Raw genomic sequence first — 16,805 nt, forward strand, 5'->3', positions numbered from 1 at the left:
ACTAGGAAGCAAGTCCATGGGTTTGAGTCTCATAAGGACCAGGACTTTTAGAGTCCTCCCACCCCCTCCCACCACACCTTGAGTGGTGGTCTGGGTGCTATTCTTTCAGGTAAGACAAACCAAGGTCCTGTATGTGCATGCGCTGAATGCATGTAAAAGAATCCACAGCAACAGAAGGGGGCAGATTGCTATTGGAAAACCCACTTAAACCGTGAAAGCAGCACACTTTTAGACAGAAAAAAGGTGCTGCACTGTGCTGATGACCTCTCCCTTCAGAGAGCAGCCTGTATTTCATACACAGGATTCTATTGTGACTAAGGTAATACAACGGTCTACTCCTCTAATTTCATTCCTGTTCTCCAGGGTTGCAAGAAATTGTGTCTTGCTATCACAATATGGATATATTTCTATCCCTAGTGGCTGTGCTCAGAATGTCAGTGTAATTCTCATTTTCATCTGCATGACTGCTGCAGATTATTCCACAGGGCTACATATCTTTGGAAAACAAGTACATGTGCAGACATAAAAAAGGAAGAAATAAAAATGGCGGTGCTGCACTATACCGACACTCTCTCTGGAGATGGCAGCCTGAATTTGACACACACAAATCTGTTGTGACAATACAATACAATAAGATTTCTCCTCCTTCACAGCTGATATTACCCATTCAGATCACCTCCCCTGCTTCAGGACCAGATACTTCCCTTTCCCTATAATCTCAATCATTCAAGGCTGCAGACAAGATTTGCCCCTTCTTGTGGCCATGGTATATATAGACAGATTATACTCTCTTTTCTCATGGCTAAGAGTTATTTCTTTAGAGCTGAAGATTTCTTATTTATTTACATTTAAAGATTTTTCTTCAGAGCAAAAGATTACTTCCTATTGTTGATATATTTTCTCTTTCAAAATTCTACTGAAAGGAAAAGAACATGGGAAACGGCGTCAAAATGAAACTTTATTGTACTGAATCTTAACACTGAACTGCAAAACGTAAGGGTTAAGATAAAATAATGGAAGCACACTCTCAAATTGATACAACTAACAGAAAAATAAACAAACAAGCCTATGAATTCAAAGCTTATAACTTGGAACCACTTTTCACTCACTCACATAAAGAATATAAACACGCCTGTCCTCTCTCACATGCATGAACGTTTGTAACTCAAAAACAGTAATTCACTCAAAAAACCCGGGAGTTCGTCCAATGAGTTACACACGAGAGAAACACAGGAGCCAAGGAGCAACAGGAGGAAAATATTATGACAAGATGAGCCAAGCCTGCACAAGGATCTGATCAACCTTTTTCTTTTTTTATTAGCACAAATTGACCACACGCTGATGACCACAACAGTTGACTCACTTCGTTGCTGACTGTCAGTAAGAAGAGTTTGATCAACCAAAGTTTCAAGAGAAAACGGACACTGGCACTATCTATAAAAAGAGGCGTGGCTGGGGTCAGTACAAACGCATGTGGTAGCATCCAATGGTATGCAACATGCTCAATAATAACGTTAATTTTGCTTTGCAAACAGTGAATATAATCATTCACATACCACTGTACAGATATTTGCCGTACCATGTGATTCTGTTTGTAACTTTATCGAAAGCACTTAATTTCACTGGCTTGGGCTGCAAACAAAACTGTCAGCATATTATCAGCTTTGTATGAAAAAGCATGGGTAGACCAGTGAGTGTGACTTTTTCCTTCATTCAGTTAGTTACAAGACTGATGCAGTGTTTCCTCAAAATTCAAAACAGAAGGATGAAATAAGATGGATGGGTATCTCAAGACAGTGGTTTTCATGCACCCAGTCACAACATAGGACAGTCAGTCAACACCTGCACACCACAACTAGGAGTGTGAAGGGCTGTCATGGTTACATGGTGACGTGCATGTCAGGCCTCAATGCCCCCTGACACTGACTTATTAATAACAGTCATAATGATCATCTGTTTAACGCTTTTTACATACAGGTAGAAAAACTATAACTGATGAATTAATAAAATCATCAGTTCACACACTCACTTCAAACAGACATTATGACACCACTCATCAAAGTCACTTGCACACACACACACACACACACACATACAGAACATTCATTCATAACATGGGTGAAAAGCAGGAACTGTGGTGGACGAAGAGACGAGTACCGTCTAAACAGATGGGACTTCAAACAAGATTTGAAGAGGCTGTGGAAGTGGAGTGTCTGATGTCAAACATCAGAGTATTCCAAGTAGTTAGACCTTGGAAGGAAAGAGAACGCTGACTAAAAGATTTTGTTTGGACAGATGGAACACAGAGAATATGATTATCATCAGAATGGAGGTTTTTAGCTGAGAGATAGTGATGAACAGTGTCTGAGTTTCCCTAGTTCATCACCACTGCACCTGGTGGGTAAAGGGTGGAGATTTTTCTGATCTCTCGGGTCAACATATGTGCAAGTGCCTGAACCCCCTTCGTGTGCATATGCATACAGATCAAATACGCATGTTAAAGATACTGTCATCAATGTCGGCATTCGGTGGATTATGGAAACGAGAACATACCCAACATGCACTTCTCTGAAAGTGGGGTATGGCTGCCAACATGGCGGGGTAAATAAACAAAATGGTCATACACATAAAATGTTACATGTCTGTGTAACTGTATGTGTGTGCATAACTAAAACCACATTAAATGACACAGAAAATGAATGATGACTGCCTAATGGCAGCCGTCAGTCAACCCCACCCAGGTAGGCAGCCTGTTGTGGAAATAACCCTAAGTTTGTAAAGCACTTACAGCTTGGTCTCTGACTGAGGACAGGCGCTATATAACTGTCCGTATCATCATCTTCATCATATTCAGAGCCATCGCCGAGAGACAAGTAGCTGACTGAAGTGAAACTGTGGGCGGCCAGCACAGAGGCTGTGACAGTATCCGCCCACATGCTGTGTTGTGGGGGGGTTGGACACGAGCAATGTGCATATGTTGGGAGGATTTCGACACACTTGGAGCTAATGCCAGTGAAATAGCACAGGAGATAAATGCCACGCTGGGTTGTGTGTGGTGTGTGCCACACATGAGGAGGAGGGAAAATGCTTCAGACTTCTTTCCTGATAGACAATACCTCCAGATGTAACACCATAGTGTTCTGCAGCATCAGTACATCCACTCGACAATTCAATACGACACATTCACAAATTATCTTTGTGCACTGGTAAAAATGTGTGCGTGTTGAAAAAATATTATTCATAAAAAGTAAAATCTCATTGAAACTGAACATGTTAAAGAAAAACAAAACTACATGCAACAAAAAAGCTAAAATATAGCTTCAATATTTAAAAGGAAACAATCTAGTTTTTAGTGTATTCAGCAGCTGTTTACATTAATTTTGTTTTCTAGTACAGCAAGACGTTAAATCAATGAAAAACTAAACTACATGAAACAGAAAAAGAAAAAAGAAAGAAAAGAAGCTAAAATATAGCTTCAATATTTATAAGGAAATAATTCAGTTTTGTGTGTGTTCAGCAGCTACAGTGGGGATGTCTTACATTTCATTTCCAGTACAGCAGAGAGTACATCAGGGACTGTTGCCACAGTAATTACTCATGACTTACACACCATGGGACACCTGTTTATACCCAGTGCTGCCACGCATGTCAGTTGCTGATGACTTAGGTACGTGAATCTACACCTGATGGGGTGGACACACTACTTCACTTTCCTCACTGTGTAAAGTCCAGCCAACTACAAAGGCTATGTGAGGACTACTGACTGTCTCCAGCCACACACACTGCACAATGCTCTGAATTTTCACAATCAAATACTCCTACATGCATCATTTGTTCTGAATTCTCACACCAACAATCCCCCCACCCACCCCATTATCATACTCAAAGCCAAAGAATGTAAAAAATTGAATGTCACCACTAACTTCATTAAGACTAAACATGATAAACTAGACAACACTCATTCCATCTACGGCGTCATCTCCAGAATACACACACACAAAAAAAAAAAAGGAAAAAGAAAAAAAAGGTGGTTTCATTATTTTGTTGTTGTTGCTTTGTCAAACAGTAAGGCTGAAAACAAATTTAATACATCCTGAAATCAAACAGTTTTACCAACACACAGAGCCACTTTTTCACAAAGCTTAAAACTGTAGTGGGTCACGGTAAAGTGTGTGTAGTTAAACTTATAACTGTCAGTAAATAACAAAAGGTCATCAAACTCACCATGACTGACAAACAACAAACTTGCTGTTGCCTTCATTTTGTCCCGCCTAGATTATTGTAATTCTCTCTTTGCTGGCATTCCCAATGATAAACTCTACAAGCTCCAGAAAATACAGAATAGTGCAGCTCGACTCGTCCTTAAAAAGTCGAGGAGAGAGAGTGCTACTGCTCTCCTGCGGACACTTCACTGGTTGCCTGTTCAAGCCAGAATTGAATATAAAGTTGCCTGACCATGCTTTCTGTGCCTGAATTGTGATACCACACCCTCTTATCTTTCTGAGCTTGTTAACCCGTACTTGCCAAACAGAACATTGAGAGAATTGTGATACCACACCCTCTTATCTTTCTGAGCTTGTTAACCTGTACTTGCCAAACAGAACATTGAGATCTCTCAATTCCTCCCAGCTAACTGTTCCCAGATACTTCCTTAACTCCTGTGGAAAGAGGTCATTTTCCGTCTTCGGCCCAACAACTTGGAATTCTCTGCCTATTGCTCTCAGACAAACAACTCATCTATCAACCTATAAAGTAAATCTTAAAACTTATCTCTTTGAAAAACACTTGCCATAACTCAAATAGTGCTGTTGTCCCAGGCTCATGGCAATGTGAGTGTGTGTGATGGGAGAGTAGAGAGAATGGGAGTGGGTAGATGAATGGTGGTGGTGTGGTTTGAAAGGAAGAATGACCCGATTTTTACCCCTTTTACCTTTTCTATCCAAAATTTTATTTTACAATTCTTACAAAATCTGTGGCATGCAGATTACAATTATGTCCCTTTTTACATGTATGTATTTTAATTGAAAATTGCTGTCATCTCAGCCGTTTAATCATGTGTGTGTCTGTGTGTGGGTGTTAGCGTGAGTGTTGGAGTGTAACAGTTGTAGTATTGATAGTATGTTACTTTGTGAGTTTTATGCATTGTTTTTTTTGTGTTTTTTTTTAATAACATTAATGATTCTGTTTTATGTTTATACTACTTTTTATATGTTTTCTTGTTTCACTTTAGGTATTGGATCGTTAAGCGCTTAGAGCTTGCTTATGCTTGTATTATAGCGCTATATAAAAATAAAATATTATTATTATTATTATTATAAAATCAGGTAGAGCTGAAGGCACAGCCACCATACTCAATTCATCACTTCCAGATTAAAAAACAACAACAAAAAAACAAAAACAATAAGAGAGCAATTTTTAAAAAGAGAAAGAACAACAATTATATAGTATTAAGCAACACATGCAAAGTTTGCCATTTTGGCAAAGAACATTCCAGAAATTGCTCATACCAATCTCAGAACTTGCACAATATATTACGTGTAACTTACTGGCACCCTCAATATTCCAACAGGGGCTTTAAAAAATATACAATACTAAAATATAAATAAAATAAAAAAAACCCAGGCAAACAATACCCCCTTCCCCCCCACACCCTCTCCCACCCCCCAATGTGCAAACAATGGCTTTCACCATTATTACTGTTTTCACAGATAAAACAACCTGTCAGAGTGATGTACATAGGTCTAACACATTCACACTGAATGTAAAATACAAGTCTTTTTATGCATGGATTCATATATTGAAATTAACTATTTTAATCAGTGAGATCTGTAAAAAAACCCAAACCCCCCCCCAAAAAAAACACGCACCAAAAAACCTTCCTTTAGTTTAATAAAATTGATGTCCCACTACAAGGCAGAAATTTGCTGCTCCTGGCAATGTATGCATGAATGTTACTTACAAACCTAGCGGCCACTTTCTATTTTCACACACAAAAAATTAATGACTGCCACTAATCAATGCATCAATATGTAAAAGTGCTTAAACTTTGTGAAAAAGAAACAAAAATGTAAAACAACAGTAAACATTTATTGCTTCTTCACAATCTTTCGTGCCTTTCCCTGAAGGGCTCTGTACTCGGAATGTGTGGGAAGAACAGATTTTTTTCCCCCCCTTCTATTTCTAAGCCAAATTTCATGTTGACAGACAAAATGTTTCCAGAGAAAATGACTTTGTTCCAGTTTACCACAGACATACATATATATATACAAACTCACGACTGAAACAGGGTTGTTACATGCGCTCACTAACTTGCAAACACATGTGAGCCAAGAATGCTCTTTTTCTCTTTTACATTTTCTTTTATAAATATGAAAATTTCTATTCACACTTTACAGAGAAACTATCACACTACAAACAGAGAAACTAAGTGCCATTCGCAATGAAGCTCTTTCACCCCACAGTCCAATACTGAAAACTGACAGCAGAGACAGCTAAGAGAAACACTTCACACAAATGTCGCTTCTATGATGACAAACACAATAAGTGTAAAGACAATAAGTGTGAAGATGTTCCAAATTTTAGGTTACGAAATGGGTAGTGGCTAATTTTCTACACTGTGTTTCTATTCAAAATATCTGCTTCTGTGAAAGTCAAGAAGAAGTGACTAATTCCTGACATTCTTTGTCACTGCTGTGTGTATCAACTGGTTCCAGATATCCATAGCATGACAGCACTGTTTGACGACCATGATGGTATGGAACTACTGAAAATATTCAAACTCCTGTTTGCTGGATTTAAAAGATAAGTCAAACTCCTGTTTGCTGGATTTGAAAGATAATGGAAAGTGCATGGAAAGCACACGGTTTACAACCTGTTTAAAGCAGTTCTGAGATACCCTGTATAGTGTTCAGATCAGGAAAGTAAGACATCTGCCTTTCACACGTTACTGGAAAGTGATAAAACATGAAACTTAATACTTTCTGGAAGTTCTGACCAGTCATCTAAGCGGTGTAAGTGACACTGTTCGGCGAGTTTTTACATTAACAAACGCACAGCCAAAAATATCCAATAAAACAACACAAAGATAACAAGATGTGCGACAATGAACACCAAATCAACCATAATTATTATTCGAATAAATCATCAGAAGCTGACGTATACCAATCAATCAATGTTGAATCAAACTGGGGAAAGCAAACACGCATGCAGCAACATCAGATGTAGAAAAATGGGTTGGCTTCCTTCAACATATCACTGCTTCGTTTCAAAGAAACCCAAATCACAGATTGTCGTTCTGCTTGCTTTGATTCGTCAGGCACATGAATCACCGCAATACATGTTTCCACACACACACTGTTGTGCCTGTAAAATCTTCACTCCAGGAAAGGCAGTAGGATGACGGGGAGGGGTGGGGGGGGAGAAGGGCGGAGGAACTCGTAACATCATTCTCATTACAATCCTATCTTCCAATTCCAATGATTTTCACTCTTCACACAGCTACACATACCACAATCTTCCCTGACCCCCCCACCCCCACCCCTCCAAGCTTGCACAGATTAAAAATTTCTTTCCAAAAATAAGAACACACAACTTCAAACAACTTGAAAGCCTTTGCAGAAAACGAAAAGCAAGACCTGCGTGATGAAAAAAACTTGCAAAAAACAGCACACAGTGCTATGTGTAAAAAATCTGTTGTTGTGTGATAAAAAAACAATGGATAGCTGAAACATTAAAAGTTTTATGCTGAGCTTTTCAGCTCCTTGTGAAAGAAGTTCTGCAAGTAGGTGCTTTGGAAAAAAAAAAAAAAAAAAAAGAACAGAAAAAAAGCAGCACTAATTTGCAGCAAACTAAAATAATAAGGTAACAAATAAGGAAAACATGAGCGTGCAAAGGTACCAGTCCACAAGCACTATTCCACGATCACATCACATGCACAACAGTTTGCTGAATTTCCTGCACAAGTATGTGGCCTTCGGTCATGCATGCACTTATCACATGGTTGATAATCACTGTTTGAAGATCCTGTAAACAATGTTCTCCAAAAACAACAGGCTTCTGCCAAGTCCTTTTTACTCTGTGGTAATTTGAAAACTAGAGTCCACACATAAACCTGTGTGCATGTACAAATACCTGAGCACTGCACAATTTGATCATCCACAACCAAGAACAATGCATACCATCAATTCTAACATTCCAGACTCCACTGAACCGAGACAGCTAAATGATAGCTGTACTTGAAATTCCCATGCTCTGAATTTTTTAAGGACTTCAAAAAGCTGTGTTAATTGACTAACTCGCACACAACATTCATCACTAAAGCTTAAATAATGTTCCTTGTTCTTATAAGAATAAACTTTTCAAGAATAACTTTTGGAACGATTCACACAATTCTAATTCACTAAGCAATGACCAGCATCAAACTGAAGAAAAAATCACAAAAAGTATGTGATTGTTTCAAATACAGTGACTGGTATTCAGTCTAAAAATAGAAACTGCACAACAAAATTCTACGACTGACAACTGCTCTATGACTAGCACTTCATACTGTAAAGCAATTTGAAAAACAAAAACAAAAAAAAAGTTTCCTGTCTGCCTAAAAAGAATAGCACAAAAATCTCAAAAACTGAGCACAACAAAAAAACACCCAACATGTCACTTCCACAAAGTAAAAAAAAAAAAAAAAAAAGAAAAAGAAAAAGAAAACCCACCCCACTTCATGACACAACAAGGTGAAGGGCAATTCAAGGAACACACTACAATACACAACACACCATGTGACCGACTAACACCTTGCTCCTCTGTCTTGCCACGTCGTGTCACCGCAACACGCTCACTGAACATCTTTCACACATTTCAACAACAAACGTGCCAGAAATGTCACAACAGGTCTCCAAACGGTAAGCACCCAAGGAAGAAGCAGCAGCAGCAACAGCAGTACACTGCTGCGTTTTTGTTAAGTTTTTTCTCCTGCCGTCCCATCAGCTGCTGTGAGGACGGACAGACGGACGGATGGCTCAGCTGACCACGCACTCCAGTTCCCCGTTAGTGACGGGCAGCTGTAGCAGACGGGCCAGGGCGCGGCACATGTAGGTCATGGTGCCATGGCGACCGCTCGGGGCGCTGTCGTACATCTGTAGGCAGATGTTGCGGGCTCCCATCGACTTGATCACCATGTCCTCTGGCATTTTCTGCAAGAGGAAGAAAACGGAATATGAATTGATATGATACTGCTGTAAACTGCTTTGTATTGCACTGTGTTCTACTGTAACGCACTGTATTGTATTGCCTCTTTTTGTCACGAACAGATTTCTGTATGTGAAATTCCGGCTGCTCTCCTTACCAGTGAGAGCGCCACCCTTTTCTTTTTCCTGCCTGTAAGAGTATTCGTTTTCGTATCAAAGCAGATTTTTCCATAAAACTTTGCCTGGGACAACCCTTTAGTTGCTGTAAGTTCTTTAGTGCATGCTTCGCAGGGGACTTCGGTTTACATTCTCATCTGAATGACTAGTGCCCAGACCATCATTCAAGGTCTAGTAGAGGGGGAGAAAATACAAGCGAGTGTGGGTTTCGAACCTGTGCACTCAGATTCTCTCACTTTCTTGGCAGATGTACCCCACCATGTAGGCAGCCATACAGAATACTTTATTATTTGAGCAAGAGAAATTCATGTGTGGTGTATTTTACGTAAACAATACATGAATATCACAGTCACTCAATGCAAACACATAAAATGCTGAAATGCTAAGTTGATAAGGATCTTTCATACAATGATCACAATCGTACACATGTAATGATGACATACTTTCAGACATTCATCATAAATAGATTAGGGACATAAAATGCATAGATACAAAGTTAATGCTAATCAATCTCATACAATTATCACAAATCAACCAGTGCGATAAACACAGTAAGAGAACAGATAAAAAGATCATACTACAGTTAAAACGACATACATGATTGTGTTATTCAACAGTATTTAAAATCCATGCACAATTATATAATTTACATAACCTTGCATATGCACGCACACACACACACACATTCACACACACACACACACATACATACACACAGACACACACACACATGCACATACACACACAGACACACACACACAAACATACACGCACACACACTCTGTTTTGGGGTGTGTGCATGCTGGGTATGTTCTTGTTTCCGTAGCCCACCAAACTCTGACATGGATTACAGGATTTTTAACATGTGTATTTGATCTTCTGCTTGCGTATACACACGAAAGGGTTCAGGCACAAGCAGGTCTGCACACATGTTGACTTGGGAGATCGGAAAAATCTCCATCCTTTACCCACCAAGCACTGTTACCGAGATTTGAACCCGGAACCTTCAGATTAAAAACAAACAAATCCACAAATCACAAACCAGATCCTCGATGAAGATTCGGTTGGCCTCCTTGACAATCTCCTGTACAGGGATGCAGTGGTCTATCCTGATCTTGCAGTTGTCATTCTCCACCATGGTGGCCAGAATCATCATGGCCTCCACTGTCAGCTGCCGGTACTCCGGCTCTGGAAGCTGGTTCAGGGCAATCTCCACCTCCAGGGCAAACTTGAACTCCCCTTCAGTCATCTGGAAACACATCGCAAACAGTCTGTCTTCACCACTGACTAGACCCCACACATTTTTATTTTTTATTTTTTACCGCCTCTAAACAGGTGCCCAAAGGACTGCCACCTTGTCATGGTGAGAAGACTTGCTTGCCTCAGAGACCCCTAGAGCTATGCCACCTTGTCATGGTGAGAAGACTTGCTTGCCTCAGAGACCCCTAGAGCTATGCCAGTGGGAGCTTGTGCTCCTGGAAGGGCCACCTAAGCCAGACAGGTCAAAGGGTAGAGGCCGGACAAAAAACGATCCACTGGTCCTCCAGGTCGGTGGTTGGGCGCAGGGCTGACAACCCAGCCCTGTAAAAAACGACAACTTTGTTACTGAGACAGTAACAGAAAGTCATTGCTGCCCTACATGTGAAAAGGCATCACAGGCAGTACATAAGTGAGTAGATACTGACTGGACCTAGACTCATACAGGATGACTTGTGCGCATGATAATGAGAGGGAGATATTTGACATCAGTGCCACATTCTGAGGGTTCTACACTCTCAATGCTGGATCAGATTTCTAAACATAAAAAGATACAAATTAAATTACCTTTTCTAAAATTTGTTTTATAATTATAGAGACCTAATAACACTAACAGAAAAAGTTCTTGTATTTCTTAAAAGAAAGCAATTTGGGTGTAGTGGAGAAGGGTTGGAGCTGAGGGCAAAATACCAACCTCATTTGTCAGGCCACTGTGGAGAGTTGTGCCATCAATGATCAATCCTGGGCACTGAAAACAAAGACAACAGCAGCTTGTAAACATTCTGCAGCAAGCTTGTAAACATCCCACAGCAAGCCTGCAAACATTCTACCACTACTATGCAGATACAGACTGATATTAAAATCATCTTAGATTTCTAAGCATATGCTGTCATTCTTAAGAATTCATGCTGCTATTTCCACATAACCTGTAATTAATTTCCTAAGTATGTTGCTACAAAAGCATACTGGACAGATTCACATGTTTCCTGACCATTTTGATTCTGAGCATTTTCCAAGCATTAATTTCTGCCAGAAAGTTCAGCTGTTATGTTCACGAAAACATCAGCTGCATTATCCCTGTATAAGATATGATCTAATGTCACTTGCCCCAGTGGAGAAGAGAGATTTGAATGGAAACATAAACAGCGGCCTGTCTTACTTAACAATGGCTGATTTTGCTCGCTTTTGCTTTTTCTTGTAGGTTCATGGAAACTTTAAGAAATGAAAAAATGAACATCTTACCCTTAGAAATACTGCAGCAAATACTCCTGAAGAAGGCAAGACCTTAACTCATTCAAACTGGCTGGGGTGTCAACTCTGTTTCATTAAAACAGGGAAACTAGGGAACTAATTTCTACTGCTATTTCAAGCTTTTTCAACACATCAAGTTGTTGGAAAAACGGGTTCAGGTAATTTTTTTCTTCTTATTTTCAATGCATCAGATTGGCATGGAAGCCTCCAAGGCTATAGACTCCCCAGGGTAGAATGGGGTAAGGGCTTTTGCCAACAGGTTGGTAAAGTAAACACTGTGTGTATGCCTGCTCACCCTTCTCAGAACCCTCCAGATGCTGTAGACCCCCCAGGGTTAAATGGGTAAAGGGTTTTTGCCAACAGGGTGGTAAAGTAAACTCTCTGTGCGTGCTTACCCTTCTGAGAACCCTCCAGATGCGAGGGTAGAAGCCCACAGGCACTCTGTTCAGAGCTCCGTCTAACCGTCGGCGTCTGAGCCACTGGCCCTGCCTGTCGTCGCCCTCGCTGTCATCCTGATCCATTTCTATTGTGCTGGTCAGGTCCAGGTCCTTCTGACTGACCACCTGATCAACAGGGGGCACACGCTGTGTCACACACTACTGGGGAAGCATCAACACTGCGCCAGCGTAATTTCTATACGATTATTTTAAAAAAACTTACGTAACGTTATTATTGTTCTTGTTAAGAATATAACCTAACATTGTTCTACTATATGTCACAAGAGCATTGGAGAACATGGACACTGTGCAAGTGCAATTTCTATATATATTGGAAAAAACAAAACAAAAAAAAAACCAAACCCAAACCTAATATAATTGTGAATTACTGTTCTCATTAACAATATAACCTAACCTTGTTCTACTGTAAGTCACAAATTATTAGAGTTGCATGGACACTGAGCCATCGCAATTTCTATATAATTGTAAACAAGAACAATGTAACTGTCAATTATTGTTCTTGTGAACAATGTAACCTGACCTTGTTCAACTGTATGTCACAGGGTATTGGAGAAGCATTGACACTGAGCCAGTGCAATTTCTATGCAACTATAAACAAGCTGACAATAAATGTACATCACTGTTCTTGTTAAAAACATCACTTAACCTTGTTCTCTTTTTTTCAAAAAACAATACAAGAACTCCAATTCTGTTAAGTCAACACTGATTATTTGACACTCCATGCAAGCTAACATAACTGCAAATCATTTTTCTTGTTAAAATATTACCTAACCTTGTTCTTTAAAAAAAAACAAACCCAAAAAACAAAAAACAAAAAAAACCCACACACAAAAAAAACCCACACCACTTTACAAGAACTCCAATTCCATTAATTAAAAACATGTGTTACTGGACACTTCTTGCATGTGTGCTGTAGATAAAAGGTATAATGTTTATAGGAATGGTCATTCTTGGCAAGACTAAAAGAAAGTTCACGAAGATTTCATGTTTATCTGTTTTAATTCCAAGGCCACTTTTACCATACCTACAGACACACATTTGATATCATGGTGTTTCCTTTTAAAATGAATACAAACACATACACACAATCTAATAATGACTTACAAGACAGACAAAGAAAACAACCTATTTGTAAACAGACAACGAAAAATATTGATTTAAATGTCCACACTCAGTTTATAATATCACTGCCTGTGAAATCCCCCCCAAGCCCCCCTCCCTCCTCCCCCCAAAAATAATTTGCTTGTTCAAAACTGTAAAACTGTACCATCTCTCTTTCACATATCAACACCCTCTCATGGCTGGCCTCCAGCTTGTCTCACAAGCCAGTGAACTTCACCGATCACAGTTCAACATCTCTGGCCATGTCTTTCCACTTGTCTGCACCAATGGTGGCAGAGAACTTCTGTCTAACAAGGTCCTAGTCTGAGCATGACTGCTACTGGTTGCCAGATTAACATAAAAGAAGATAACAATAGAAAAGAGTAACTTTATAATCTCAAATTAGAGAGATTTGACAAAGACTAATAAGGTAAAATAACAACAGAAAAGAGTAATGTTATGATCTCAAATTAGAGAAATTTGATGAAGAGTCTAACGTAAAAACATTGCATATATCCTTCCATATATTCACCCACACACTCATGGTAAATAATTCACACACTGCAGTCATATTAACTTCCAAGAAGAAGAAAGTCAAACTGATAAATCTTAAAGACAAACGCCTGATGGAGTTAAAGAAAAAAAACAACGACAGCAGAAGCACAGCAATGGAGTCAAAGCCAAGCACCTCAGTCAGAGAAGAAGCACAGCAAACATTGCTAGTGCGGTGGTTACTTCATCGACAAACCCAAACTAGCAACAAGAGGCACTGGGCCTTGTGGTCATCCACTTACCGCAGCCTTGCGGTGCTCCATTGTCACAATTTCTGCTCCAATATTAAACGAACCTGGCTGCTCTAGGAACGCCAAGAAAACACACACAAAAAAAGACCACTGTGAACACCATCTCTCAACACTGCCAACCAGTGTAGAAAACACACCGGTTTATAAAGGGAGGGAAAGCTTTAACAAAATGAAACAAAGGCAGACATAACAGCCAGATAAAAACAAACAAAAAAAACCCCAACCTGAAATGAAATGAAAAGAGAAGAACGAATGGTTCTGTCTCTCTTCCTGATAACGCCTAGTGAAAACCAAACTGTGCAGAACACCACCAAATTGTGTAAGAGTCAAAAGCAAAAAGACTCCAGTCCAATCTACTGAAAGCAGGAGTGCAGCAAACACACACACATCAACCACAACAGCAAGGTCAACCAGCATGATGGCGGTGAAGGAAGGAACAAATGAGGGGACGGCTGGGAAAAAGGGAGGTTGGTTGCAGCGATCCAAATATAATTTTCACTGTGATTTCATTCTTTTGTTCGGAAACCACTCCTCTTTTTTTAGCTCCTCTTTAGGGCAAGGGCTTGATGTAATAAAGCATGTTCTAGCTCAGTTATTACCCTTGTTTATAAAAAAAAAGAAAAAGAAAAAAAGGTCTTGTCTTGAAAATGCTACAGAAGCGCAAAACTCATTACCAATTTACTGCCATTCAAAAAGCTATGCAGAGATGAAAATTTTGGGGGCAAGAATGCAGCAAAAACAGTTTGATTTTCATACCTACTTATACAAGCCCTCAAAGAAAATAAGCAGAAGCAAGAACACAAGGTAACAAAATGTAAATGTTTAAGTATTAGAGAGTGTGGGAGGGAATCAAAATGAACACATCCTTTGGAACAACAACAACAACAAAAACCCTCAAAAACAAACAAAGCAAAACAAAAAATGATGGGCACTGGGCACACAAATGCGTAAAAGAAGACTGAATGTGGACTTAGCATGAGCATGTTTGTCGTGAACACTGATGCTGTCCAGATGTGAGCAATGTGCATGGGGTGATTCTCAAGTCACACACACTTGTACAAGGTGGACAGTCGCTGCCATCGCACAGATTTTGCCACTACTGTAATTCTTTTTTTTTAATTTTTTTTTTTTTTAATGGTACCTTATAACTAACAGTATTATATTTTAAATCAATGGTACCTCATAACTAACGGTACTGCATTTGAAATTAATGGAACAGCAAACCTTTCAATAATTACATATGAAATAATTGAACAATCAATTCCAACGCATCATTGAGAGAGATAAAAGTTCCACTCCTTCTCCTGACCGACATTTTCCTAGCATTGGATACAAGCAGCATGAAATGTAAAAAAACAAAACAAACCACCCCTGAAAAAAAAAACCCACTGGCTGGTTTCTTTGTTTTAATCTAAGGCTGCTTGGGTCACTAACTATCAAGGCACAGCATCTAAATGAAGGTCTACAATTTGCTAATTCATCCCACAAGCTGATCATGGAGCCTAGTTCACCCAGACCACACTGGGAATGTGTAGAATTTTTTGTTTCCGTGTGCCCAGACAGCTTTCCATGTGTGCCCAGACAGGTTTCCATGCATGCCCAGACAGGTATCCGTGTGTGCCCAGACAGGTTTCCATGCATGCCCAGACAGGTATCTGTGTGTGCCCAGACAGGTTTCCATGTGCCCAGAAAGGCAGGTTTCCATGTGCCCAGAAAGGCAGGTTTCCATGTGTGCCCAGACAGGTTTCCATGCATGCCCAGACAGGTTTCCATGCATGCCCAGACAGGTTTCCATGTGCCCAGAAAGGCAGGTTTCCATGTGCCCAGAAAGGCAGGTTTCCATGAGTGCCCAGACAGGTTTCGTCTGGTTTCCATGTGCCCAGAAAGGCAGGTTTCCATGTGTGCCCAGACAGGTTTCGTCTGGTTTCCATGTGCCCAGAAAGGCAGGTTTCCATGTGTGCCCAGACAGACAGGTTTCCATGTGATGTCAGGTTTCCATGTGTGCCCAGACAGGTTTCCATGTGATGTCAGGTTTCCATGTGTGCCCAGACAGACAGGTTTCCATGTGATGTCAGGTTTCCATGTGTGCCCAGACAGACAGGTTTCCATGTGATGTCAGGTTTCCATGTGTGCCCAGAGAGGTTTCCATGTGTGCTCAGACAGGCAGGTACCATGCATGCCCAGACAAGCAGGCAGCACAGCAGCAGGGAAATTTCTGCTTGCCTGGCGCATCAGCTGGGAAGGGAAAACCCGCCTGCCATTACTGGCAGGTAAGACTGATAGAAGTTAAAGAAAAAAAGAGGAAAGATAACCACTGTATTTGTGATGTGCAAAAAACAAACAAACAAAAAGAAATACCCCCCAAAAAACAAAGAAACCCACAAAGGCAAACACACCCAACCTCTGCTCAAGAGGAGAAAGAAAGCTGAAAAATTCTGGTTTTCTGGAATGGCGTCAACACTGAACTCGGCATCAACAGGCAAACAGTCCTCCGCACAGACAGACAAGACGAAGGAAACCACACCAACCCATCATCATCATCATCCAAACAAACTATAACTATTTTGATGGCCATT

The 16,805-nt window shown here is 40.1% G+C and overlaps 1 protein-coding gene across 5 annotated transcripts in view; it reads right to left on the reverse strand.

Annotated features, from left to right (window-relative positions):
* Positions 1 to 945: 945 nt before the first annotated feature.
* Positions 946 to 16,805, reverse strand: part of LOC143283990 (putative phosphorylase b kinase regulatory subunit alpha) — an 89,767-nt gene continuing 73,907 nt past the window's right edge. For 4 of the 5 annotated variants that reach the window (XM_076590495.1, XM_076590499.1, XM_076590497.1 and 1 more), the window contains 4 exons: positions 12,263 to 12,430; positions 11,311 to 11,364; positions 10,402 to 10,608; positions 946 to 9,188 (listed from right to left, as the gene is read on the reverse strand). In XM_076590495.1, coding sequence (XP_076446610.1) covers positions 9,015 to 9,188; positions 10,402 to 10,608; positions 11,311 to 11,364; positions 12,263 to 12,430 — 603 coding nt within the window. In that variant the 3' untranslated portion in view covers positions 946 to 9,014. Of the gene's footprint in view, positions 9,189 to 10,401; positions 10,609 to 11,310; positions 11,365 to 12,262; positions 12,431 to 14,220; positions 14,283 to 16,805 lie in introns of all 5 variants that reach the window. The other variant, XM_076590496.1, reaches the window with a different exon arrangement.

This window comes from Babylonia areolata, chromosome 7 (assembly GCF_041734735.1).
Source record: "Babylonia areolata isolate BAREFJ2019XMU chromosome 7, ASM4173473v1, whole genome shotgun sequence".
NCBI lineage: Eukaryota > Metazoa > Mollusca > Gastropoda > Neogastropoda > Buccinidae > Babylonia > Babylonia areolata.